Genomic DNA, 26,920 nt, shown 5'->3' with positions numbered 1-26,920 from the left:
CGCCTGAACAATGGTTGGTCCTGCGCCTCTCGCGTTCGTGCCTTCCACAAACCAGGATGGGATAGCTCCCTGCTGACTGATCATAGCCCAGGACTCCCTTACAGCTAGAGTGGAGAATCAAGAAATATATTAAAACCATTGTTCTGCGGAGTCCATATATTAAATATGAGTTGCACATACAGAACCATACATATAGCGCCCTGTGTATGCACGATTTTGGGGGGTGTTTCTCATGCAACGCATCACACCGCAGCGAAACGCAACGAATGTGGAAGTATAACTACGCCACCGCTGGGTAAAAAAAAATCAAGGGTCTGTGGCCTGACTAAGACACCAAATTATTTGAAAATATTGTGTAAAAAATTGTATCAGGACAAGGGTTAAAGACCAGAGATGCCTAGCACATACATCTAACTAGACCACCTACTTTATTCCATAATTTTGGTTATTGTGTACTTCCGTATAAAATAGAACAGGTCAATTTGTAGGAAATGATAAGAACAATATTTGCGTGAGAAATAGTAAAGGCTACATTCCCCTTAAATGCAATTAATTGCATAATTACTTGTGGCCAGTTACTAATAGTTTGTCACATAAATTGTGAGGTGAAACAGAATTAGAAAAAGCAAGTTATTATAGATATTATTATATATTTTGTATATATTCCTTGAGATGACAAATTAGTTATTGATTTGTAACTGGATGGTTCCCAATTTATGTAATTCCTTTGTTATTAAAAAAGTTATTATAGATACACAAGAAAATAATCAAAACCGACGGACATAACACAAAATTCATTAGAACTGAAATACAAATTCAACTTGTATAAATTAATTAAATCGATAGGTTATTAAGCATTATGACAAAGTCTAATAGAAACATGTAAATACAAAATGTTGGTGCAAGTAAACATAGCATAAAAAACAAACAAGCCAAGATATGAAGATGCTTACAGCTTACGCCAAAAAGCAGTTACTCATTGAGAAACAAGCAACTGGATATGATTTCGGAAAAAATCATATCCAGTTGCTTGAGCAACTGCTTTTTGGTGCATCGTATTACCTGGATGTCTAACCTTCATCGACGTACTTACAGCTTACTTTCATTAAATGGCCTATTTTGAAAAGAACATTTCTAATGAGAGAAGCGGTACCTAGTCGTGTTGTTGTTGACCCGTATGCCCTTAGATCAGGTGAGTTGTCCGCGTTGGTATTACCGCTGTCATAGACAAGAACCGCGACAACCCGTCCCTACAGCAAATCGGAAAAAGTAATGATGCAAAACTTGGCAAAAGCCAAAACTCCTGATTAGTTCACACAAACTCCTATTGAAAACGAAGACACAACCACATTACTCTACATTCTACAGCAAAGAATTGCCGATTTCGTGATTTAGATAAAATCGAGGATGATTGGCATTTTGTTGGTGACTGTGCATTGTATAGAAATGAAATATCCTCTATAATTGTATATACGATAAGTTTACCAGTTTTCGAATCATCATTATCATTAAAAAGCTTCATTAAAAGGAAAAAAAAAATGTGCCAGAAAGGCAGTAGTCATCAAAATTTTACTCGGTCTTCATTTGTACTTTTCTATTGTATCTCAGTCTGTCTAAGTTGTAGATTATCACTACGGTCATCTTATATATGCTTGGTCAGATAAAAACACAATTTTACAGCTTCTATATCAAATATGCATTGAGAATGAATGGATAAGACTTAGACGGTCTGAACCAGAATATATCGTTTTATTACCTCCACAATCCCTTGCAGAAAGGTTGTCAATTGTTGTGCTGCTGTGACTCCTCCTCCTCCATGATGTGTGTCGAACACGGCCTTCTCTACTACTGCCCCTGTTTGTTCATTCACTATATACACCTGGTGCCCACGCCTGGTAACTGAAGTTGAAAAAAGCAAAAGTCTTAATTTTTCGAGGGTCTTGTTTTACTTCCAATAACTGTTACGTGGACTTGTCATAAAATGCAATTGGACATGACTACAAGTAACATTATACTGTAGTTCATGGTGTTCGAAATCAGTCTGTACAAAATTTAATGTAGGCCCATGCCTGCCTTTGAAGCTTTCCATAGAATTGAATCAAATTTAAGTTACATTTTATTTAAGTCAGATTTGACTCTCAACCATGCCCCGACCACTGCAGATTTGACTCCCAACCATTCCCCGACCACTGATGACCTACTCCCAACCACCAGCCAACCACCAGCAGAATCTCTCAACCGCACCCGAATGTTTAAAACATTTTGAAACATTCAGGTTTAGCAGTCGAACAGTAGCCGACCTCGCCGAAACCAGCCAACCGCAGCCGACCTTGCTCCCGACCTACTCCTAACCACGGTTGTGGGAAGTTCAGCTAGTGTTCGGAAGGCCATATTCGGCTGGGTGTGACAGAGGCTTTTCCTTGAATGTAGATTTAGCTGTCATTTAGTTCGTTTACCATGTACTATTATCATATAGCCAGAAGGCTTCGACCAATCAGAAGGCTCCATTTGCCATCGGTTATCAGGCCGTAACCTCAAAAGTGGTCGGTTATTAGAATAACGGACCACTTTTTGGACCGTACCATTCACGTAACATAGATTTTTTTTTCGGCAATGGAGGAATTTCATAAAGGAATTTTTTCAAATAACTGTGTCAGTTGGATAGGCTATATGATAATAATGTTAATGCCCCACCTTATCCTCGGTGGTTTATTCGGTCGTTAACGCACCTGACCAGGGGTTATCTCACCAAATACACCTCGGGGCATTCTCCCGTTATCGATGTTACTTTTTTTTTAAAATCATATTGCATTAGTGATGCTTGGAGTGACCATATGTTTTTTTAAAAACATAAAAATTTCATGCCAATCTTTACAAGTCTGATTGATTGTTTCACACAAGCACTGACCTGGTAGCACAAGCCTGTCATACATGTTGCCGTTTGCATTCGACACTTTCTCCGAGGCAGAACACAGCTTATTCTTCAGGTAGCAGGCAGCCCTGATGGAGTACTGAAACGACAGACATGTCGGCAGCGCGCAGCAGGCTTCAGCACAGAACTGGAGAGAAACGCCCGTGTAGCCGGTTATGTCCACCGCGGAGCCTCCACAACCAGTCCGAGGGAAATGGCGAAATGAGGATTGTCCACATGTCCCTGAATCTGGAAAAAACAGGCGGGTGTTACAATGAATTGATTCCATTGTCCGGCAGTTGTGCATGGTACAATGTAGCCCATGTTTCCACATGTTAAATATTCGATAGTTGCCTCCATAAAAAAAAAAATTGAGGTATTTTTGTATGTCACCTGTGTGTGTGTGTGTGTGTGTGTGTGTTCGTTTGTGTGTCTGTGTTCCACATGGTCCTTAGGTTGTAACTGGTATGGATGGGTTCCATCTGCCCCAGAGGGAGAAAGCTATGAATCACATTTTGGAGCGCTCGCTGCTTTCACAGTTTTTTTACATGACCTACTTGACAGCTGGTATTGTTGCCCTTGCACGATAAAGGAAGTCTTGTAGACACCATAATGAATGAGAAAAGGACACAGCCAGCGTCACACAAGATCGAAACAAACATTTCATAGAGGTCTCAAATACAGATAACGCCACTTCCAAAACAGATTATGTGGGGCAAGGGGGGTCTATATTGGCCTGTATTCACTGGCCTTCTGTAACCATTGGCACTTACGTAGGCTATACGCCAATATAGACTCCCCTTGTCCCACAGAATCTGCTCGGTGATTATATTAAGACCCTGACACACATTCAGAACCTTTCCTCAAACACCGCCCAAACAATGTTGGCTGATGTTCAGGAGCAGTCTGATCAGATTTAGGCCACGCCCACATTTCTATATGAATCGAAACGAATTTGATATAAATTTGAGTCGGTTTACAGTACCAACCACGACCGAAACCGAATGTTCAAAACATGTTTAAACATTCGGTTGGCGCATCCGAGCAGTAGCCAATCTCTATAACACCATCTTTGGGGAATTCGGCTAGTGTTCAGGAGGTCATATTCGTGAACGTGTGACAGAGGCTTTACTGACGCAGGAACTCACCTGGTACTCTCCAAGCAGAGGTTGTGGGGAATGATCGTTACCTTTTTATAGTTGGCCGTTTTTTTTGTCCTGATCCCCGTCGGTGGCTAATGGAGCTTCTCTGGCTAATGGATACTGCCTGGTCGATTTGATACTGTCTTTTTGCCACCGAGAGGGATCTGCTTGGAGATTACTCACCTGGTTCAAACCTGCTCTGCTGTCCGTTGCTGATGATGTACGCGCTTTCGGCGCTGAAACCCGGATCATCCCATCCTGACGACTGTGCCAGCACTGTGAACCCGTCCGGCGCTGTGGAACAAGAACCACCAAATAGCTTAGACTCTTATTATCACCATACATACGGTGTTTTCTGTCGACCGTTTTAAATAACCGTTTATAAGACGGGAACGCGCGACGGCGGTGCAGGTTACGACATGCTTGCCGTGCAGCAGGTGCATCAAAGCTGATTCCATGCGTATACATTAAGAATGCGGCTGAAAAAAAAAATAATTAATTGTCATGCCAGCCTGCACTATCCGTGAAAGATGCAGGTAACATTGAAGCTGCAAGCGAAAGAAGTAAGAGCAAAAACAGAAATCTCAAAATATCCTTCCACCAAAGGTAACACCGCTTTGCCACAAAGAAATCTTTATTTTGACATTTGCAGCATATCCTTGCATTCAAGAATAAAGAACCATAAACCCATTAGTTTTATTGCCTGTCACCGTCATCACCGTCTTTCGCAAAGCGAGCTTGTCGCTGCGTGCACAGAAGATAAAAACTTTCCACCACCAGAGACTCTCCCTACTGTGTACCTGGATACACCTCCACCTCGCACAGCTGTAAGATCCTGCCGCTGCCCGGCAGGAGGATGCCGACGTACTGCCCTCTCATCCCGAAGCACGACACGGTCATGTCCACGCGGTCCGTGGGGAAGGTATGGTCATCTCCACACCTGGCGTTAGCGGCGACATCCGTGGATCCGCCGATGTGGATGCGGAAGGGACTGATCCTCTCCGTGCAGCAGTCCTGCCGGGTGTACACGGTGATGTAGCCGATGGTCCTGGTCGTTCCGAGATCGACGTACCACCAGGGGTCTTGACCGTCGTTCACGCCGTCAGTGTGAACGCAATACGGAGCTATGCGATACTGAGTGTTTCTGTTTCCATCTACTGCCCGACCTCCTGGTTGACTACGCCAATGATGACTGGACTGTTGTGTTGGGCGCCCCAAAGCAAGATTTGTAGCTAGGAATGCGGAAAACATTGAGATAGAATTCTGTTGTTATCCAAACCTGTACGTTATATGCCAGATTACAGCTTATCGTTAGCAGCGTCCCAATCGTCAGATACAGCACGTTAATTTGAACAACATACTGTATTACGCTTTGGTGACAAAGAAATGAGTATGGATGTCATGACATGTAAGATGAATGTAGACGCCTATAAGTAGATTGGTGGGCTTTAGCAAAAGGACCAACCGTACTAATGTTGCATGCTCATGTAAAATACAGGCGGCCCAAGGACATTTTTTAAAGAATTTACTTTGATTTGTATCTAGGGTGCACTTCCCTTCGTGTAGCCTCTGTAGGGAGGAGTTCAAAATTTGACTAACCCAGATATTGACGTAACAACACGTAAGATTGGAAAAAAATGGAGGGTCATGGAAATGTGCATTTGTGGATGTGTACCTTCATAAACTTGCACTTCGCACATGTTTATCATCCTGCCACTTCCAGGAAGCTGTATGACCACTACTTGTCCCTTCCTGCCTGCGCAGGGTACAGACATGCTGGCTTGACCTTCCCGGAACCTACGATACGATACGATACGACACGACGTTTTTGTTTTATCGCAGTTTACGGAAATTGAATTCAAAACCAATTTACATGAAGAATTTTATCAAGTTTTCAACATTACAGACATATATATTTACAAGCTTTCTACTTTTTGAAATTTGCATAATTAAAAGATGTACGGAAGAACATCAATAAATACCATAGGTTGTCCAAATTTTAAATTCACTTTACATAGTTTGAAAAGCTAGCAGCCGTACTGATTATGCAGTCGTGTTAGGTAAAAGGAATTGTGGAATGACTTTGTCAGGCAAGGAATCGAACAGGACCTGTGATCCCCCCCGCAGCGCGTGTCCTCAGTCAGGCTAGACACAGAGTCCGTCACGTGCACGTGGAAAGGGTTGATTCTTTCCCAGCAGCAGTCTTGGCGATTGTAAATGGTGACAGTTCCGATATTCCGGGAAGAGCCGAGGTCTACAGACCACCAAGAGTTGGTCCCGGATTGGGTATGCGCGCATGAGCCGCCGCTCCAGGATGTGTCTGTGTTCCCGTCCACAGCCAGGCCCGGTGGGTGAGAGGAGCTGTAGATACTAGACTGTGCAGCCGGCCGCCCGAGAGCGATGTTTGCTTCGTGGCATACAAAACGCATCATTAGAAAGAAAGTTTAGAGTTAATTTTAATGTGTTATGCCAGAAATCAATTTTAATTTGTTATGCCAGAAATGTTAAGAAAGCAAATTGCACAGCAAGATATAATTTAGCCAACGGCTACAAGTTCTTGTGTTTTTTCACAAATAAACAATTTGATTGATTGATTGATTGATTGATTGATTGAAGTTTTAACTAATAAGGGCTTTACGAGCAACCTCTGAGCTCTGCAGATCTACTCCATGGAGGTTACTCGTACAGCCCCTTCTTTTTTAACTGTAATTTTCGATACAAAGGTTGGACTTATATGTACCCTAATTTTTGGCTGTACAGCCCCAGTGTTTATCAAGGAATAGGCAATTCACTGCTCCCGTGATGTCACGTTATGCAGATGACCGACGTGACTCGGTGAGCAGTGGATCTTAAGTTTGCAGAAAGTCTGTGCCGCCCCCCGTCATTGTTGAGGGAATGTTTTAGTGCCCCGATGTAGATGGCCTCTTGAATCCCTCGTACATAAAAGGGGCGGGTTTTCTCATTCCTTGACAAATACTGGAGTTGTACAGTCGACAATTTGAGTACGTCTAATCCTTTGTGCTGGAAATTACAGTTTATACTTGCTTCGTAATGACTCCTGCCAAAATAGATGGACTTAAAAAATGCCATATTCTAAATTCTTTAATCAGGACACAAAAATCCATTTTCCTTCCAAAAAATTTACACGAATAAACGATCAAAACTATCAAAGTGAGGCATGTAACAAAATAGAAGACAGTGTGTTCTACATTTAGTACTTAATCAGTCGTTAGTACATGTACCAAAAATACCAAAATGAACTTTCCCTTGTGAATACCATATTTAAACCGAGTACTGCACCACCACTTAAAACTGTTCTAGAAAGTCATCACCAGAAAATTATATCAGTACTTTTAGTACTTCCACCATATGATTTAAAAAAAAATTGTATGCATGGTACACCGAAAAATGTATTTCCCCCGTGTCAATAATACATTTATACCGGGTACTGCACCACCACTTGGTAGGTATTTCAGAAACTCATCACCAGGAATGGGACATCTTAAAGGGGCATTATGTAACATTTTGAACAAAACAAAAATTAAAAATATTTTGTTGCAAAACATATTTATGTAATTGTTACATAATTGCATGTGATTTTTCAGCTTCATATTGTGCAATAATCTCACATTTCTGACATTTATGGTTGGCACCAGAACAGCCCATATGAGGAACATGTAGTTTGTGGTGCCACCACAAAATAACAGAATGTAAACAATGATGGCTAACAACTTTTGATTACACTCACAAAGCGTCATATTTTGGCACCTCCAATTCCTGAATGGCACTTATTTGTAATGGGGCAGAGTTGATACTTACTTTGTAAGGACATGACTAGAAATTTTACTTAATTTTCTTGTCCTAATGTTACATAATGCAGCTTTAAATCTCTTTCAGTCTACTAGAACCACAAGAAAAGCGATGTGACGAAAATTCTTGTGATTTTCTCATGTAGACCGCCACCACTGGAACATCTAGACACCTTGGGTCCTTCAAACTGACCACCTGCACCTCGCTATTAGCGTGTCCAGTATCTTAGTATCAAGAGAGACCCGTTTTCCAAAAAAACATGAGTTCCATTTTTACCAGGGGAGGATGCCGATCTCTTCTGTCGCTCAGGGCTCATTACGACTTTTTCTGTAAGGTATATGGTGTAGTTGAGCAGTAAAAGTAAATGATCATTAAATACGTCACGTATCCGCAAAGTCTCATGTGAATAAGGTCACATGTCTGTAAACGCAACTCTCGCGAGTTTACGTTTGGAAGTGATTGGTCATTAATTATCCTGATGAAGGTGACAGTGGTCTTCGAAGATTTGATTTCTCAATCCTTGTTGTGTTTGAATAAAGCTGAACATTTAACTATGACATATTAGTTGTTGCAACTTATTGCAAGCGGAAATCAACGCGGCCTTACTTGTATCTGTATGGCAGGTAAAACCGCCCCTTGACGTAATAGACCAGCTTCGCAGGCACGCGGCGCGGTGGCAGCTGGCTACATTACACTTACACCCAACTACTTGTTACCCTTGTAACCCTTGAACATCTAAATCTAAACAACGTTAAATGCTATGTTGTGGAAAATTTTGAACTGTTCTCCAACTCATAAATTTCACTCAGCGGAATTTTCGACTGAATCACTCCGTCTTACTCAGCTATCTGACCCAAAAGCTGTAGACACGTGATTTTTCCTACGTGTGACGTCAGCAAAGGGTCAAAGGTTGTCTAAAGTCGATATCGCCCCCCGTCCCGGTGAGTGAAATTTATGAGTTGGAGAACAGTTTAAAATTTTACATAATGTAATTTACCAACTCAGATGAACTTTCATGCTAATGTTTAAAGCTATCTAATGATGACCTTACGTATTGGTACACGTACACCGTAACGAGCAAGACATACCTGCGAACCCGTAGAAGCCTATCTCCGTGACGTAAGGAGGTCCATCTGCCGGGCTCGCGTGTGTCTCTGTCACCTTGAACTGCCAGTACCGGGACGTCACGGAGAAACCGTCATAAACACGGGGCTCAGTCGACCTATATCGCATTGATATGCAAATTCAGTCCTGATTTCAATTCTGATTTCATTGTATTATGTTCTACCTTGGTTCTACGTTATATGATGTTAAGTTTACAATATTGTTTCTCTTGTAGGTTGAAGAGGTTCATCAGAAACGTAGAATTAACAGTCAGTAGAAATCCTTCAATCAGTGACTGCATCGGGAGAGGCCAGAAGATCCACACTAGTCTTGACCTAGTCTCGTGTACTATGTTCTCGCGAGACTAAGTCATTTCGTGATCAAGGTGTACAGTCGACACCGAAAATTTGGAGGTACGTAATCCACCTTACAAAAATACAGTCACTGATCGACAAAATTTCCACTAACTGTTTCCCTTATGTTATTTCATTTACTTTGATTTCGTATCAATTTGTCATCTGCGTAACTTCATTTGAAACCTTTATTTTTACCTTTATTTGATACCTTTGTTAATCTTGAGTTCATTTTGTTAAGGGATTTTGTTTGGGGTTTTCCCCAAGGAACCATTGAAAAACGCCATCAGGCGATATGTATTTCCTGGATAAATAGATAAACAAACAAACAAACAAACAAACAAGAAAACAAACCTATCCGAGGCGACGTAAGTGACGTTGACCACGTCGTACCACAGGTATGGCCCGCTGGTCTGTGAGGCGGAGAGCACGAACGCTTTCACGTCGTGAAGTATATCCCCCCGTGTGCTGAACCTGCAGATCAAATTCCAAAAAAGCCATCCACCAACTGTTTATATAATATACTTTCTGTATCGATATAACCGGTATAACCGCCCTTCGGCGTAACACACCGGCTTGGTAGGCACGCGGCGCGGAGGCAGCTATTTATATCACACCGAACGATTTGTTACACTCATTCTTTGCACATTTAATTGCAGGAGTTGTTTAAAGCTTTCTAGTGATGATGCCCCAACTGTTCTTGGTGGCAACGAGTTCCAGTCTACGATAGTTAGGAACATACTGGAAATACGAGTTTTTGAACATCTCAATTCTTGGTTGATAACTCTGATATTTGAAGGCATGACTGTTTCTTGTTCTTTTCTGCGCTGGTATCAGATCCTTAGTGGTTGGTACGTCCACCAGTTTATTAGTCATCTACTACTAGTTCTGGTACTAGTATGTAGATTATTTTCTTTCACTTGTTTATAATGTAAATTTCTTTTTCTGCTCAATCACGTATGTGTGTTTGTCATTTGTCATCTGTTGAACAGTGTGTTTTTATTTTTGTATGCATAAGTCCTGGAAGACTAGCCTTTTTGGCTAAATAAAACAAAAATAACGACTCTCGGTGGTAAATGTGTTGACACATCGGCGCACCAAATCCGTAGTGTGTTTTGGCACACAGTTAGACAGATTAGCCTAAGAGGCTCGGTGGGCGTCACTCCACCGTACAGGCGAGGAAGTCGTGTAAAGTGGCTTTCCCAAGACACAACGTCGGGCGACGGTGAGTATCGAACCCGGGACCTATTGGTTCCGAGTCCAACGTTTTAACCGTTACGCCACAGACGCCACGACTAAATGGCATTGAAATTTGTTTGTTTATTAGACAGATCTCCATTAGTTTGTACATACATGAGTTGCCATACATACTATTCTTCCTGGAGTCGTATAACTGCATACTACATGTACTATCGTAACAACATGGTAATGCTTATAAAAACAACTACATAAACACACACAACATGTAAATTGTACCGAGAGGTCAGAGGTCTATTATAAATAAAAACATTCATATTTACACTTTATCGACATTTTAATCTACCATTAATCTTACTAACACCAAGATTGTAAGGGTTTGGAGGTGTTCGCCAAACAAAGGAAATAAAGGAAAACCTGAACTTGGAGAGAGTGTGCGGTGCCTGCAGGTCGAAGATGATCCAGTAGGCGTCGCTGGAGTACTGGTTGTCCGGATGAGGGTGCCAGTAGGTGTCGGTGTTGCCGTCCAGCGCGGCCGCGGCGTCATACGTCACGCCATCGGACACGTACGGGCTGCCTGACGTCTCCGCTATCACGGACGAGTTTAGGGTCAGCCAGGAGCCCATTCCTGTTGGGTTTATCATAATAATTATTAACTTTATTGCACAGTAATTATACAGGGTACAAAGTATTGCGTCTACTAGTGCACAATCACACCTTCTTCGTAGTCTCAGTCTATCGTAACTAATACAAGCGTGGATTTTCAGTATCGGATAGGTATAAACTTTTACAATTATTGGAGGAATTTCTAATATTTATATAGTTTTTAATGTATATCCTTATGTATATTATGCAGGGGTTGTCACAAGTCATTATGTATTTAACATAAAGTGCCTTTCATTGCTCAAGGTGAATGCTGGAATAGAATATATTAGGAACGCATGCCTTCTTATCCAATCAGAAATAGTCTAAATACAGATTTGAGATTTTTCAGTCGCAAAAATTGAATGGAAATTGGACGCGTGTCCTGATCCATTCTTCCCACAGGCGGTTTTATCATCGCCATATATAATGAATTGCCATAAAGTCATAAATATAACACTTAAATGGTCTGTTCAGTGACTCAAAAAACCTAAAGGTATACGTCTGACTTAAAGACTTTATTTCGACAACGGGTAATTTGTTTGCATCATCAGTTCCTGTGCACGTCTAATATGTTAGCTAAAATCATCAATGTGACAGCCTTTTCAAATTCACATAGTCGTCTCTATAAGGCAACGGTTGAATTACTGCTAAAGAATCACTAAAAAATACATGTGATTTTCTATATAATGTCTATTATGTAGATGCTTTACTATTAACTGTTTATATTGCTTCTATGTTACATGTAATGTATGTATTTGGTGAGCAAGCTAAAGCATACTACTAGCTGCCTAATGTTCACCTTGTTTTTTACATGTTATGTCAAAATTTTGAATAGACAAAAAATAAAAACGGTAGACCACGCACCTGGTGGTTCTGGAGATGGCGTGGTGTTATCTGTAACGACAAGACAGTCATCAGTGTACATGTGTACGTTTCTAACGATTACTCATCCAGGGTTATAGATAAATAAAATTGCGTTTCAAACTTGGATATTATCATTTATTATCAGATAATTCAAGTGTTTGTCCGACACACTCTATAAGATTTACGAAACGAGAAACAAAACATTTTCTAAATACAAAAAAGGTAATAACCATGTTAACCATGTCAAAGCTTGTTCTAAACTTAACCAAAAGCTAACTGACAAAATGTTCTAAAATATGTTATAGAGAGGATATCAAGGAAAAAATCTGCTGAGTGCCGGGAAGACACTTGAAACGTCTGGTATTAAATTTTATATCCAGTGGTAAAGTTGAACGCAATTATGTTTTTATTTAGTCATCAGTATAGATTTCTAGATTTTTACTTTTAGAGCGAAAATGAAGATGCAGTTTCAAAATACACATACGTATTCTTATAAAATGACAAATTTCTCTCTATGAAAAAATAATATAGTACTCTCTTACTGTGTGGATGCCAAGCGCTTTCTATTAACTACGGGTATTCAATGACAAAGATCGCACTGCATTAAACATGTTGCCGTCAAAAAAAAAAAAAACGCGAAAATGATATATTTCTGCGGCATGAGAAAACAGCGCAAAATATCGCTTCTGCTACGCGAAAATAAACCCTTGCCGTATGTGTTACGGATGAGTACACGTGCCCTGGTCCTATGTGTTATAGACACGCGTGCCCTGCCCATACGTGTTGCGGGTACGCGTGCCCTGGTCCTATGTGTTATAGACACGCGTGCCCTGGCCATACGTGTTGCAGGTACGCGTGCCCTGGCCATACGTGTTGTGGTACTCGTGCCCTGGTCCTATGTGTTACAGACACGCGTGTCCTGGCCATACGTGTTGTGGTACTCGTGCCCTGGTCCTATGTGTTACAGACGTGCGTGCTCTGGCCATACGTGTTGCGGGTACGCGTGCTCTGGCCATATGTGTTACAGACGCGCGTGCCCTGGCCATACGTGTTACAGTACGCGTGGCCTGGTCCTATGTGTTATAGACGCGCGTGCCCTGGCCATACGTGTTGTGGGTACGCGTGCCCTGGTCCTATGTGTTACAGACGCGCGTGCCCTGGCCATACGTGTTGTGGGTACGCGTGCCCTGGTCCTATGTGTTATAGACGGGCGTGCCCTTGCCATACGTGTTGCGGGTACGCGTGCCCTGGCCATGCGTGTTGTGGGTACGTGTGCCCTGGTCCTATGTGTTTTAGACGCGCGTGCCCTGGCCATACGTGTTGCGGAGGCGCGTCCTCTTGATACGTGTTATCGATAAAAACAAGAAATTATTTTACATCAGTGTAGCCGACAATGTGGAAAATATGCTATAAAGAAACATCATAACATGTAGAAAATCAATCATATTTAGCCCCTTAATAAAAGAAGAACCTTAGTCAGTTGAAGCAATCAATAGTTTGATATTTATTTAATAAGCATTGTTGTGGAATACAATGAATGGAATATGTTAAATGTTAATACATGTTCAGAAAGTAAGTTGATCATTTTAAAGTCAAATTACCACCAGACAAGAATAGTGCTAAGTTAAGGCAGAAGGGGTGACTTTATTATTATTCACATTTGTGAACGAAAAGAAAAAAAAAAACTGTGCAAATCATTTCCCATGGGTGCATGTTAGTATTTGGAAAGTGAGTTTAAGGCCCTTTTCCCTTTAGAAGAAAATAGTCTGGATAGGGCTGGATAGTTTGGCTTCGATCCTGCCTCAATACGAATCCTAACGTATTTTTTTTAATTAATTTGAACAAATAAAATCATTAAAAATGCAAAACAAAGAAATAAAAACAGTCTGCGGAAGGAGGAATGAAGCCTGTAAGGCTTGTACAATGCCCCCCTTCTTTAAAATTACTAAATATTAATCATGAGGCTAAAAAATAATAACTAACGATAAATAAACGGAGGAAAACTTAGATATAACAAAACAAACGCTAAATATTAATCATGAAGCCAACACAATAATAGGTAATGATAAACCTCCATTTTCATCTTTGCCGGGGCTCTAAGATGTTGTACAAGCCCCGGCTACACCCCCAAATAGCCCCTGTTGGGGCACTTTAGGGGGGGGAGGCCTTGGTCTAAGGCGGGCAGGACTCCGAAATAAATAAACAAAAGGAAACCTAGATATAACCAAACAATTCTCAAAACCTTACCGTCACACTTTGTCCTTGCTGCTAGAATCTGTCCTTGCTGCATGGCGTAATCATACAGCTGCAGGCAGGCTATCCTACCAGTAAACGCGCGTCCGTCTCCGTCCCTGTACCCCACCCTCACGGCGTAGTTTGTGCTCAGTTGTGTGACGCCTACCGACCGGCTGCCGACTTTAACCCCGCCGTGCCAGACGGCCAGCTCCCCGGTGCCGTAGTCGTAGGTGGCGCCGACATAGTTCCAGGAGCTCTGCTGCAGAACGTCTGCACTCGCCTCATCAAGCAACGTTCCGTCCCTGGTGACAGCCCTAGGAATACATACGAACAGCGTTTTGATATCTCATGATGTAGACATGTTACGGTCACGAAATTTAGATGATAGATAGCTCTTGTTCTGGGAAAGAAGTGACGTAAGTTTGGATCCCCTAGCAACTTGCTCTAAAACTGCAAGGCCGTTTGTTTGATAATATTCAAAGAACATCAAGCAACGTTCCGTCTCTGGTAGCAGCTCTAAGAATACATACAAACAACGTTTTGATATCTCATGATATAGACATGCTACGGTCACGAAATTTAGATGACAGATAGCTTTTGTGCTGGGAAAGAAGTGACGTAAGTTTGAGAGGCCTAGCGGCTTGCTCTAAAAATGCAGGGGCGTTTGTTTGATAATGTTCAAAGAACTTCAAGCAACGTCCCGTCTCTGGTAACAGCTCTAGGAATACATACAAACAACGTTTTGATATCTCATTATGTGGACCACCTACGGTGAAAACAATTAGATAATAAATAGCTTTTGTGCTGGAAAAGAAGTGACGTAAGTTTGGGCCCCCTAGCAACTTGCTCTGAAACTGCAGGAGAGTTTGTTTAATAATATTCAAAGAACGCCTGCACTCGCTCATCAAGCAACGTTCCGTCTCTGGTAACAGCTCTAAGAATAGATACGAACAACGTTTTGATATCTCATGATGTAGACATGTTACGGTCACGAAATTTAGATGATAGATAGCTCTTGTTCTGGGAAAGAAGTGACGTAAGTTTGGATCCCCTAGCAACTTGCTCTAAAACTGCAAGGCCGTTTGTTTGATAATATTCAAAGAACATCAAGCAACGTTCCGTCTCTGGTAGCAACTCTAAGAATACATACAAACAACGTTTTGACATCTCATGATATAGACATGCTACGGTCACGAAATTTAGATGATAAATAGCTCTAGATCTTGTGCTGGAAAAGAAGTGACGTAAGATTGGCCCCCTAGCAACTTGCGCTGAAACTGCAGGAGCGTTTGTTTGATAATATTCAAAGAACGTCAAGCAACGTTCGGACTCTGGTAACAGCTCTAGGAATACATACAAACAAATGGAACTATGAATTGTGGGGTTGTTTGGCGTAACCGTAGAGTGTTAGCCTCGGAACCAAGAGGTCCCAGGTTCGAACCCTGCCATGCCACTGATCTTAGCTTAGCTTAGCTTAGTTCGGACTTTTCTCACTTTACTCAGGTGAAAATAAGAATTGTATTGTCCCGTGATAAAAAAAAGTTTAAAAAACTTGAGTGTGCAGTAATCTTGTTATTACATATTTAAATTAGAAAAAAATAATTACTGTAAATTGCGTTAGTTTCACCTTAATGAGTAACCTAATTAGTAAAAAACGGTACCGATTAAAGGTAACTTGCATGGAAACAAACTGCGTAAATACGATTTCGTTCGACGTAACTGTCAACATTCAGCGTCAGTATTGAGAATGTGGTGGTCTTAACGTACCTCACAAATATCTGACTAGCTGTTGTTTGCCAGAAATGAAATCCCCAGTCGTCAGTCCTGAAGTTGAAGAGTGGCCCTGCGTTCCCTGTGGGGTATATGTGCGCCAGGATGGTCAGGGAGTAGCGAACGTCCAGTCTCCCGTTGTTGGGAATCTCGACGTAAGACCTCGAGGAGCCGGAAAACTCGTAAGATCCCGTGGTGGAGTTCGGACCTTCTGTCAGCTGAACAGTTGATGCAAAGCCGTCATTTCCGTTTCCGGTAATGTCTGCCGTCCCGTTTTCCGCACCGAACGTCCATAAACCCACAGGCTCTGTATAAAAAGCGACACCGTATTGTAAATAATTGAATTATAGAATGTAATAATACTATCTTTGAGAACAAAATGCAATATAGTGGTTTTGGTAGAATTCAAAATTATGTATTAACTCGAATATGCAAGAATAGTATTTTAGTATTTTAGTATAGTGTAGGTATCTACCGTTCTTGTTCCTTCTCTGTCCACATTATACCAGTTACAGTTTATGAGCAGTGAAGTTGATTTGATTTGATTAAACGACGTCCCTCTTCAGTTTGGAATGTCTTACCAAATGTTTTCATAGAATTCCATATTGTGAAGGTATTTATAGTTTTTTTGATGTCATAACATGAAAACAATAAAGATGAAAAATCATCGGAAACATTATTCATACACGTTTCCTATATCGTTTTAACGAACATACATGTGCCTATGTTTAAGGTTAAAACTCTTGATCCAACACGCAAAATTCTCTTATCTAGAGCTTTCGTCCAGTCACTCTGGTCTTCCTCAGTAGACTGACCCAGTGTTGACGTCATACTTCAAAGAAGCCATGTGACAAGTCTCACTGGGTCAGTCTACTGAGGAAGAACAGAGTGACTGGTCGAAATCTCTAGGTGAGAAAATTTCTTTGCGTCGGATCAAAAGTTTTAACTTACAACATGTTACTACCAACAAATATGAACTTTTTATAATAATTCATTTACCTAGTTGACATTGAAACGAGAACTGTCCAGTGCTGCCCTGCCCAGTGGAGTACCCAAAGTACAGAACTGGGAGCGGGTCCGGGTCCTGCCACTGCATGAACGGGCTGCTCTCCCCGTCTCGCCCGGCGGCAATCGTGCCGTCCTCCGCCCAAGATACCCAGAACCCTCTAGGCTCACCAGGAGACAAAATGCCTAAAAAAGAAAGATAAATGAATAAAAATCATTGTTTACATTATTAATTCCTTTATGTACGAAAGAATTTTCGAAGGAGGGGAAACACACTGCAGTCTTATGAGATTAAATTTACCTAATAGTATCAATCTACAACAGGTCTACGTGACCAAAAACAATGATGGTCTCTTTTGAGAGGTCATTACCTCCACGAAAAATGGAGGTATTGTTTTAGTCTTGTACTGGAAAGGTAAAATTTGCAAAGCGATTGCATAATGTACACCTTCACGTGGTGTACCCTAACAAACTACTTCCCAACAAACTAATTTTATTTATACATTCATACTAAAAGTATAGTGATCAGTCCCTTTAGCTCTGTGCTTCAAAATGTATCCCAGTGCCACTGGGCGTCTGCTACAGCACCAGTTACCATGGTGACAGACGTCTGGTCTCGGTCATTGACTTAATTTGTTTGGAAAAGAAGAAAAAACGTTGAGGAAGAAGTAGAGCAGAAACTATACGTTCTGCGTCTGCGAAGGTAAACATAACTAGTCACATTTAAATAAATGTAACAGATTAATAATGTAAATCCAACATACACTAACATGATGACGAAGAAATGCATATATTACCAGCTGTGGAGACACGTGTTTGATCGGTCCCGGCCGGGGCCCGGCGAATGGCGGACTCAGAGTTACTCCAACCACCGATAACGATCTCGTACATATCGGGGAGGTCGGCTCGGGCTGAGGACAGGGCGATGTGTACGTCATTGTTGGCCGTGACCCGAAAGGTCAAAGGTGACGACCCGACACGTGCGATGTCCCACTGGTAGATCTTCTCAGAGGAGACTGTTGTTCGGATGTGTTCGCAGTCTGGTGATGATAAACTTACGTTATGTACCTTTTAAAAACCATCTCACTAAATTAGTACGCCCCTTTCGTCCCCCGTGGTACTCTTGTGGCCAAAGGTACACCTGCGCCCTTCTTACCAGGTTACGCATCGGTACCTGCAATCTTAACTATAGTCTTTTTAATCGTGCTTTGATTCTTAGCCCTTCATGTATTTGTGGGTATCCCTGCGAATCCATTTCTCATTTTATATTACACTGCCCTTTGTTTACTCAGTTAAGAGCTGATTTTCTTAACAATCTCTCTGATTTAATCGGTCATTTGATTGATTTAGATGCCCTTTCAGAAAGTGCCAGGCTCCATCTTGTACTCAGGGGATCGCTTGCGATACCTTCTGAGTACAATGGAAAAATTATGTTACTTACTCAAGATTTTATAAGCGGCACTAGACGTTTTTCTGTTACATAGTATACTCTGTTTTGTTTGATCATATAACACTTCTCTTTAGATATATTACTGTATGTATGGGGTCTAGTTTCTCAGCGCACTACTTGTATGACCATTGTATTTATGTTAAATGTTAAGTGGGGCTGTAAAATAAGTTGTATAACTTGAGTTCAGCCCCACTTCGTCCTTGTCTTGTATTGTTTCATTCATTAAAAAATAAAAAATAAACAGGTTAATAATAAAGGGTTAACGCCCTGCCCCGAGGTGTATATGGTGAGATGATCTCTAGTCAGGTGCTATATGCTCACTTGGTGGTTTATTCGGTGGTTATCGCAGTAATAACCGACCACGTTGTAGGTTGCAGTCTGACAACCAATTGAAAATGGAGCCTTCTGATTGGTCGACGCCTTCTGGCTATATGATAATAATATATGAAACTGCAGTCGCCTTCGCCAGAAAGGTATGTTTTCGGTTTAACCATTGTGGAGTGGCTGTAGTGTGGGTTTGTATGTATAACAACATCATATAACTCGAGCATCTGTGGATGGATCTTCATGATATTTGTTGAATGAGTAGTAAGTGTGGAAGGAAAGGTCAAGTTCGAAAATGGTTCACATGGCATTTTCAAATGGTACTGCAGCGGGCTTTTTATGCATTTGTTCTTTGCATGTGTACAACTCAAGAAGCTGCAAATAAAAATTAATGATACTGTATTTGGTAGGCGCGTAGTGATTTGGGAAATGGAGGTCATGTTCAAAAATTGTCCACCTGCTGCGTTACTATGTTGCTGCAGCGGATAGTGTTTCTTTGCGTTTTTTGTAAACTATATTGAGTACACCATTACTCAAGAAGCTGTAGATGGTTGTTCATAATATCCAGTAAATAGGTAGGAGCAGCAAAGACAAATGTCAAATTCAAAAATGGGCCTTCTGGCAGGTATGCATGGTACTGCAACGGAGCTTCAAAGTTAACGGTAAAATTGTCCGCACGTGTTAAGCTAAGGTCCCAATTACGCCGGTGCCCGTCTGGGATGTAGCCCCGGCTGGCCCCGGCCGGGTTCAGGAGTCGAGCGGGCATCGGCTGTCGTGGTCACAATGAAAAAGTTTCCTTCAGTAGCATTTTGTTAGAAATTTTGTCACCCTCTTTGGTCGGTATCCGGCAGGCACCCGGCAGGTACCCAGCAGATTCTCTGACGATGCCTTGTATTGACCTATACGACGTAATGCAGAATTCACGTATTTGTTGTGGTCATTTGATCTGAGGTCACACATTTTACCCGGGTTTACGAAGTACACACCTTTATTCTGTTCATCTGGTCTGTGACGTAAGAAATGTGTCCCGGTGGAATGCCGGCAACCGGAGGGGTACCTCTCGGTGTTCTCACGATGAGGTTACGGCGTCTTTTTGTCAGCGGGGCCCGGGTAGAATTTAACTCAGAATTAAATTCTTATCGGGGCCCCGACGGGCCAAAAAATATCCCGGTAGCCACAGGGTGCCCCGCGGGGCCACGTCGGGGTCCCGCCCGAAAGTGGTAAAAAACAGCCCGGGAACTACCCGCCTGGGCCCCTTTTCCCAATTGGGACCTTAGCTTAAGTTTGATGATTTTTGAGTAGTCGAAGCTGTTAAGCACTTAAGGGAGTAAGCGGTGTGCGTTTGGGTCACTTATCAGCTACTTGTGTACACAAATACCACAAATTTTAGACCACCTACCTCGCCGATAGTCCACTGAGCGCAAAACGTGGCAAGATAGAAAAAAATCAGTTTTTTAAGGAGAAAGTATATAAGGATCAAATCTGATTTTACATATGTAATTTAGAGCGATGTCTGGCGTAATTATTATAATGGTGCGTAAGTGATTATTCATAAAGCTTAAATCGTACAGAATTTGTCAAATTAAAAATTATAGAAATAAAACAGACTTTTGTTGTAATTACGAAATCCTGTAGTCTGGTTGCTTTATCTTTACCTTATTTTTAAAGTCTGATTTCTGACATTTACAATGAGAATATCTGTTGCGGATCTTCCTTTATGAGATTGTTGTCAATCTGTTGCATAAAATTTCAGATCTAACACTAAAAGTTTGAGACTCACCTTCTGTTCGGCCGTACCCAAGAGCTTCGTCAGAACGCCTAACCCGATTAGTTTGGACACGTGACCCTCGGGCACGTAAAAATGTCATTTGCCCGAATTCTAGCAACGCAGCATGAAAAGAGAGCGTTTTTGTAGATAAATGCTGGTTTATATTCTATTTGCCATCGTATCTCTACTTATTCAACTAGTTACCCGAGTACGTAAACATCTTCAATAGGGCCTTAGAAACCAGTATGAATAGAAGTACCAGTGTGAATAGAAGTACCAGTAGGAATAGAAGTACCAGTAGGAATAGAAGAACCAGTAGGAATAGAAGTACCAGTCGGAATAGAAGTACCAGTAGGAATAGAAGTACCAGTGGGAATAGAAGTACCAATATGAATAGAAGTACCAGTAGGAATAGAAGTACCAGCAGGAATAGAAGTACCGGCAAAAATAGAAGTACCAGTACTGTAGGAGTAGAAGTACCAGTAGGATTAGAAGTACCAGTATAGAAATAGAAGTACCAGTAGGAATAGAAGTACCAGTAGGAATAGAAGTACCAGTAGGAATAGAAGTACCAGTAGGATTAGAAGTACCAGTATAGAAATAGAAGTACCAGTAGGAATAGAAGTACCAGTAGGAATAGAAGTACCAGTAGGAATAGAAGTACCAGTAGGAATAGAGGTACCAGTAGGAATAGAACTACCGATATGAGCTCAGGGGTCTTTATTAACCATTGTACAATTGTTGGGCAGTAAAGTTCTTATTTTATAACTAGGTTGAGAGAAAGTTTGATACGAACCAGGAACTCTGTAAACAGACATCCTCCATGACCCTCCGCAGATCTGAGACCCGTCACCGCTGCAGGCACTGCTGCATTCCGCCAGGGGGCGTGCCACTCCCAGGTCTACTAAGTCGTCATCCGTCCCACAGAAGCACTCGTTCGAGTGTTCGGTCGCTAACGATAAACATTTATACATGTTATTGTATAGATTCCGATCTGGTAAAATCGACATTTTTACTGGTAGAGTACTCTACAAGCAGGGGTTTGGGTTTTGGCTCATTTTTGGCCTGTTTTATGCTTCTACAGGGTTTTCTTTTTTCTTTGTACTTTTCCTAGTCCAACAGTTTTCCCACTTGGTATTCTTTTTATTCCCTTAAAACATTTTATTCGTTGCAAAAACAGGATTTTCAACTTAAATTAAACTATAATAATACAATACGTGTTTACATACAAGTAACTGAGCCATTTAAACATTATTGTTACTACTTAATAGTAATACATTGCCGTAACGAAAATATCCAGTTATTCACGTGGAAAAAAACTAATATATAAACAACATAAAATGATAGCAAAATGTTGACTTTATTTCAATGCAACTAGGGCAAAGGGATCAAATTTGCAAAGGCTACTTTGTCAAGATAATTAGTGACCAATCACTTCCGAACGTAAACTCGCGAGAGTTACGGTACAGACACGTGACCTTTTTCACACGAGACTTTACAAATACGTGACGTCAGCAATGGAATAAAGGAACTGGGATAAAGTTCAGCATAGTACTATGATATCATGAAAGTTCATCTGTGTTGGCAGTTACTGAACAAGACTATTTCCTGAGAGGGGTGAATGAGGCCATATACATCAGGGCCCATAACCCTTCACTGAACCGCGACGGGGGCCGACATCGTCTACCAGATACCTTTGACCCAGTGTTGACGTCACACTTCAAAGAAGCCACGTGACAAGCCACACCGGGTCAGTTTACTGAGGAAGACCAGAGTGACTGGATGAAAGCTCTAGGTGAGAAAACTTTTTGTGTTGGATCTAAAGTTTTAACTCCAGACATTGTATTGTACTATGATTACAACCAACACAAATGAAGTTTTAAGATAACATGAAACGAATCGTTACCTGAGTAAGAGAAGCCCTCTTGTGCGCAATGGTTGGAGCATTTCTCGTTCGTCATGTCTGAGGAGGTGATGGGAGCGTGCGGAAACTTCCGGCTGGACACGTCCTCGTAACACCCGACCGAGATCAGGTCCTGACTCGCTTCTGCAGGACGCATGTCACAATTACGGTGCGCAGGGGACGGCAAAAATGGGAGTACGATTGTAGTCCCTAGTTAATTACTTTCAATAAAAATAGGCTCCTTCGCCAAACTTGTGGGGTGTCGGTGTTATTTTTTCTGCTGGAGCGAAGTGAGTTACACCGCGTTAAAATTTTCGAATGCCCGGCCTTACAGCACAGCAGGCAACTTATAGTAAGGCCGCACCAGAAAAAAACGTAGCAGACGTAACCTCCCAAAAAGCGTACGTACAAAAAGCACGTACGGCGGGTTGTGACCGTAGCTCTAACGGCCATTTTCACACTGAGACTCTTTTTAGTCGAATTCATGGAATCCTGAGCTATAAAATTGACAAGTTAGACAAATTACTGCAGTCGTGGAATCGTCAACTGATACACATATCGCGCGTTTTCAGTAACTATTGACTAACGGTGACCACCGTTAGTCAGTAACTACTGACCTAGAATGCTATCTCCCTCTCTTAGGAGACATCGACCGTTACCGAAACGGAACTCATCACTCAACACAGGATATTTTGAAGTGTTTGTTCAGATTACCACAATTACATTTATCAAAACCAGGGTACAACCTTTGAGTCGCTAGTAAGACTAATCTGGTTTTCAGTACCATTAATGCAGTACTATCAACTTAGCCCATAAAAAGTAATGACCGTAAAGAGGATACAGTGCGTGTGCATACCTTCATTTAGCTGGCAGATAAATCCCCTGGAGTAGTTGCAGTCTTTTTCATCCCAGAAGGCTCCACCCGCCCAAAATCCCACACAGCCTCCGTTACCGTTGTCGGGTTGCGGTTCACCGGCGAGCCAGTTGGAATAGCCGGAAGACGTCAGGGTCTGGCCGTCCTCAAATACCCACTGGCCGTCTCCGTCCGTGTCAGTCAACCCGAGCCAGCGACCCCATACTACGTCTGCTAGACTACTGAGAAAAGTATTGGTGGCATCGTCCTTCGGCATGGCTAAAATCCCACCGTCTGCCGCGCAAGTCTGGCTAGCGTTATCACGTGTCGTTGGCTCCGTGAAGCTCTTGTAGCAAACTCCGTTAAAGGGAGCGTAGTCTGCTACTGGACAACCTGTTAAGAAAATTCTATTTTTATGAATCTATATTCATTCATGGTTCATGTTTTACTTCCGAAAACACATACTCGGAGACCGTAAGGGGCCGTGTCTATCGGTGACCGGTACAGAAACAGGTAACGTAGGGAGTAACTCGTCCGTGTGCGTGTGGGCCAGTCTGTACAGCCTTGTGAGTTTCTCCGTTATGTATTGTCATGTTAATTTTTATTTGCTATACAATTGTACAAATAACTGTTATTAAGCTTGTTGTACATGCTGCGAGGCTGATTTTCTGAATAAAATTGTTAAACGGTTAAACTGTATGGAGTGCAACACACAAGTGCAACGCAGGAGACTTAGTGCAAAACGTGCAGCCGACCCGTAAAATACGAAATGTGCAGGACAGCAAAAGCGCAAACCCCGTCACCAGTGAAATATGCAACAAGCAAGTGCAAATTCCGCAGCCAGTGCAATAGAAAAAGGAGTCAAGTGCAAATCCCGCAGCCAGTGCAATACAAAACAGACGTCAAGTGCAAATCACACAGCCAGTGCAATACAGAATAGGCGTCAAGTGCAGATCCCGCAACCAGTGGCACACGGCATGCAGCAATCTCAACAAAAGTCGTCACCAGTGTTCCCAAATGCCTACAGTCCTTCATGCGGCTTGCCATGCAAGCACTTATCACTATAACGAACCCTATCTTTCAGCACATCTTAAAACATGCGTAAAGATACACAAAGAAACGGCGCATTTACGCATGATTTAAGGCGTGCGTAAAGAAAGGGTTTTGTGCAGTGTGCGTGATGTGAACCTCGAACCGTGAAACGTGCAGGGAAGTCAGCAGAGGAAACGGCACCCGCAAAAATCGTCTGTCGTTCTTACCGGCTTGTCGCTTTACACGCGCAACCTTTCTGTGTCTGTGCCTGTGTCTGATCCTTGTGGTCATACCAATTGTGCAGATGTCCGCGGACTCCTCGCTTCCATCTCCACAGTCGTCCTTTCCGTCACACAGCAACTGGGTGTCGATGCAGTCCCCGTTTGCACACTGAAACTCGTCCGAGCCGCAACCTACGACACAAGCGGGAAGGAAAATACTGGTATCATCACAATAATAACTAGTATCAAGTTTCATGTTACACAATGGAAGTTGAGATCTAGAATGCAAAATGTGTAAAATTGAGCTGCACTTCCAGGCAGCTCAACTTCATTTCATTCGAGCATGAAACTTTATCTGTGTCGGGACATATTTGTAGTGCAAGAGTAGTGGAAGAGGCGGTCTACATTAGAGCTCGCAGACATACATGTAACCTGAGCCACATAAGAGACGGGGGGCGACACAAGTTATCTATCACGTATGACCCGCTACTATAGGTCCATTCCGTGGACAAGGTTAACGAAGTCAGCCCAAAATTTGGGTTTGATCCAATTCATTTCAGTGTTGGAGATGAAGTTTAGTCTTAACTTCATAGACTCATTCAAATCACAACGATAAACAAAATATGTTGAAATCCTACCAATCACAGATTCACAGCTATAGTCGATCCAGAAGCCGCTGTCGGTTACACTCCCATCACTTGTAAACTGCAGGTACAGTACAGACGTGGTGCTGGTGTAGTTCTTGAGGTCCAGCTCTCCGCTGTACTCTACAGCTGGTGTATCTCCGCTGGACTCTAGAGCTGCTGTGTCCAGTGAACCTACAGGGAAACAAAAATCACGAAAAATACAATGTTATTTCAGGGTATTCCACAAGTTTTTCCTATGGTGGACTGCTGTTCAGGTGGCTTCGCTAGAGTTAAGAAATGACACTGTGGTTTACATGCTACACGGTCACCTGTAGGTGTCATCAGCAAGAAGCTACGATATACACATGATGTTGCAAGACTTGGTATTCTGATATCCTTCTTGTTTCCTCGAGTATTGGAGGACAATAGAACTACTAGGGGTTATGCAATGAAGTAGACAAGACTGCGAACTACCATCAGTAAAGAGCATCACAGTATCTCTTCCTGTTGTATGACTCGGTATTCTGATATCCTTTCTTATCTTTTTTTACCTACTTTGAGCAGGTGAGAATAACATAAAGATAAGATGTGATACAATGAAGTAGAGAAGACTTCGATATGTTATCTTCCTTCAAAATACCGATGACTTTCATGATACATATAAAGTCTGTCCACCTACCGTCGTACACTTTGAGAAAGTCGTAGTCCTCCTCTGTTTGGAAGGACTGGAAGGATAAGGTGACCGGTCCTCCACACCCACGTATGGCCCAAACACAGTCCTGGTCGGTTCCGTACTGCTCTGGATACCCGGGGCTTAAAATGACTCCAGAACCGGCAGCACGTTGTTCTTCCACCGGGCAAGTAGCTAAGGAACGATACAGGCACGTCAAAAAGGTATCAGCGGTAAACACATCTATATATCATCCACTACTTTCAGTTGTTTCGTTTACTCACCACCATTAACTCTTAGGCTGCGACTGCATCACTAAACCAGGGACCTATGTGCAGAAAAGGGAATATTTCTTCTTTCTAAAACGTCCAAGTTCTATTCCATACTTTGTCAAAACAATGGGTCTTGGACGATCATTATTAAACATTTAACATACAAGTGACCACGATTCACTTAACTTCAGGGATCTTTAACCTATTTGATATATTCTATCCTTGGCGATTCAACAACTATGACATGTAAGCAATACGCATTATTGGTTTACATGTGTATGGTGTACACGAGTGTTCAAGTACGCCAGAACGTTCTGTACTTAGACGGTAGGTAGGTGGACTTTCCTGCACTAACTTGTGCAGTTAGGTTGGTTTGCCTGGACAATCCTATGCAGTTAGGCGGATTAGTCTATGCAGCTAGGTGGACTTTCCTGTACTTACCTGTACAATAAGGCGGATTGCCCTGTGGAGTTAGGTAGAAGTTCCTGTACTTACCTGTGCAGTTAGGCGGATTAGTCTATGCAGGTAGGTGGACTTTCCCGTACTTACCTGTGCAATCAGGCATACCGGCCTCTGCAGTTCGGTTGACTTTCCTGTACTTGCCCGTACAGTTAGATGGGCTTTTTTGTACTCACCTGTACAGTTAGGCGGACTGGCCTGTACAGATAGGCGGACTGGCCTGTACTTACCTGTACATTTAGGCGGACTGTTGTCCCAGCTGGGTGGAACACCTGCTAGACAGGTGAGGCTGGACGCTCCTGTCAT

General features: G+C 42.1%; 1 protein-coding gene across 1 annotated transcript; it reads right to left on the bottom strand.

Moving 5' to 3' along the window:
• Positions 1-1,312: 1,312 nt before the first annotated feature.
• On the bottom strand, positions 1,313-26,920 carry LOC109471275. The gene is made up of 23 exons (XM_019770559.1): positions 26,845-26,920; positions 25,893-26,078; positions 25,226-25,405; positions 24,594-24,779; positions 23,338-23,727; positions 22,485-22,625; positions 21,375-21,530; positions 17,834-18,076; positions 17,031-17,222; positions 16,029-16,338; positions 14,274-14,575; positions 12,027-12,056; positions 10,935-11,145; positions 9,675-9,794; positions 8,952-9,085; positions 8,140-8,190; positions 6,163-6,460; positions 5,729-5,850; positions 4,854-5,285; positions 4,237-4,347; positions 2,909-3,160; positions 1,757-1,899; positions 1,313-1,324 (listed from the first exon to the last, which is right to left on the bottom strand). Exons 1-23 carry the CDS (start codon positions 26,918-26,920, stop codon positions 1,313-1,315), a joined length of 4,278 nt encoding a protein of 1,425 aa, XP_019626118.1.

Source organism: Branchiostoma belcheri, unplaced genomic scaffold (assembly GCF_001625305.1).
Source record: "Branchiostoma belcheri isolate BF01 breed outbred unplaced genomic scaffold, Haploidv18h27 scaffold245, whole genome shotgun sequence".
NCBI lineage: Eukaryota > Metazoa > Chordata > Leptocardii > Amphioxiformes > Branchiostomatidae > Branchiostoma > Branchiostoma belcheri.
The sequence above is the reverse complement of the archived record's forward strand: the minus strand, read 5'-3'. Positions and strand labels throughout refer to the sequence as shown.

Coding starts and splice junctions, on each gene's coding strand:
- LOC109471275 (XM_019770559.1), bottom strand. CDS start 26,920: ATGACAGGAGCGTCCAGCCTCACCTGTCTAGCAGGTGTTCCACCCAGC. Junction 12,057..14,273: donor AGCAAGGACAAAGTGTGACG/GTAAGGTTTTGA, acceptor TTGTCGTTACAG/ATAACACCACGCCATCTCCA. Junction 3,161..4,236: donor GCAGAGCAGGTTTGAACCAG/GTGAGTAATCTC, acceptor TGTTTTTTCCAG/ATTCAGGGACATGTGGACAA.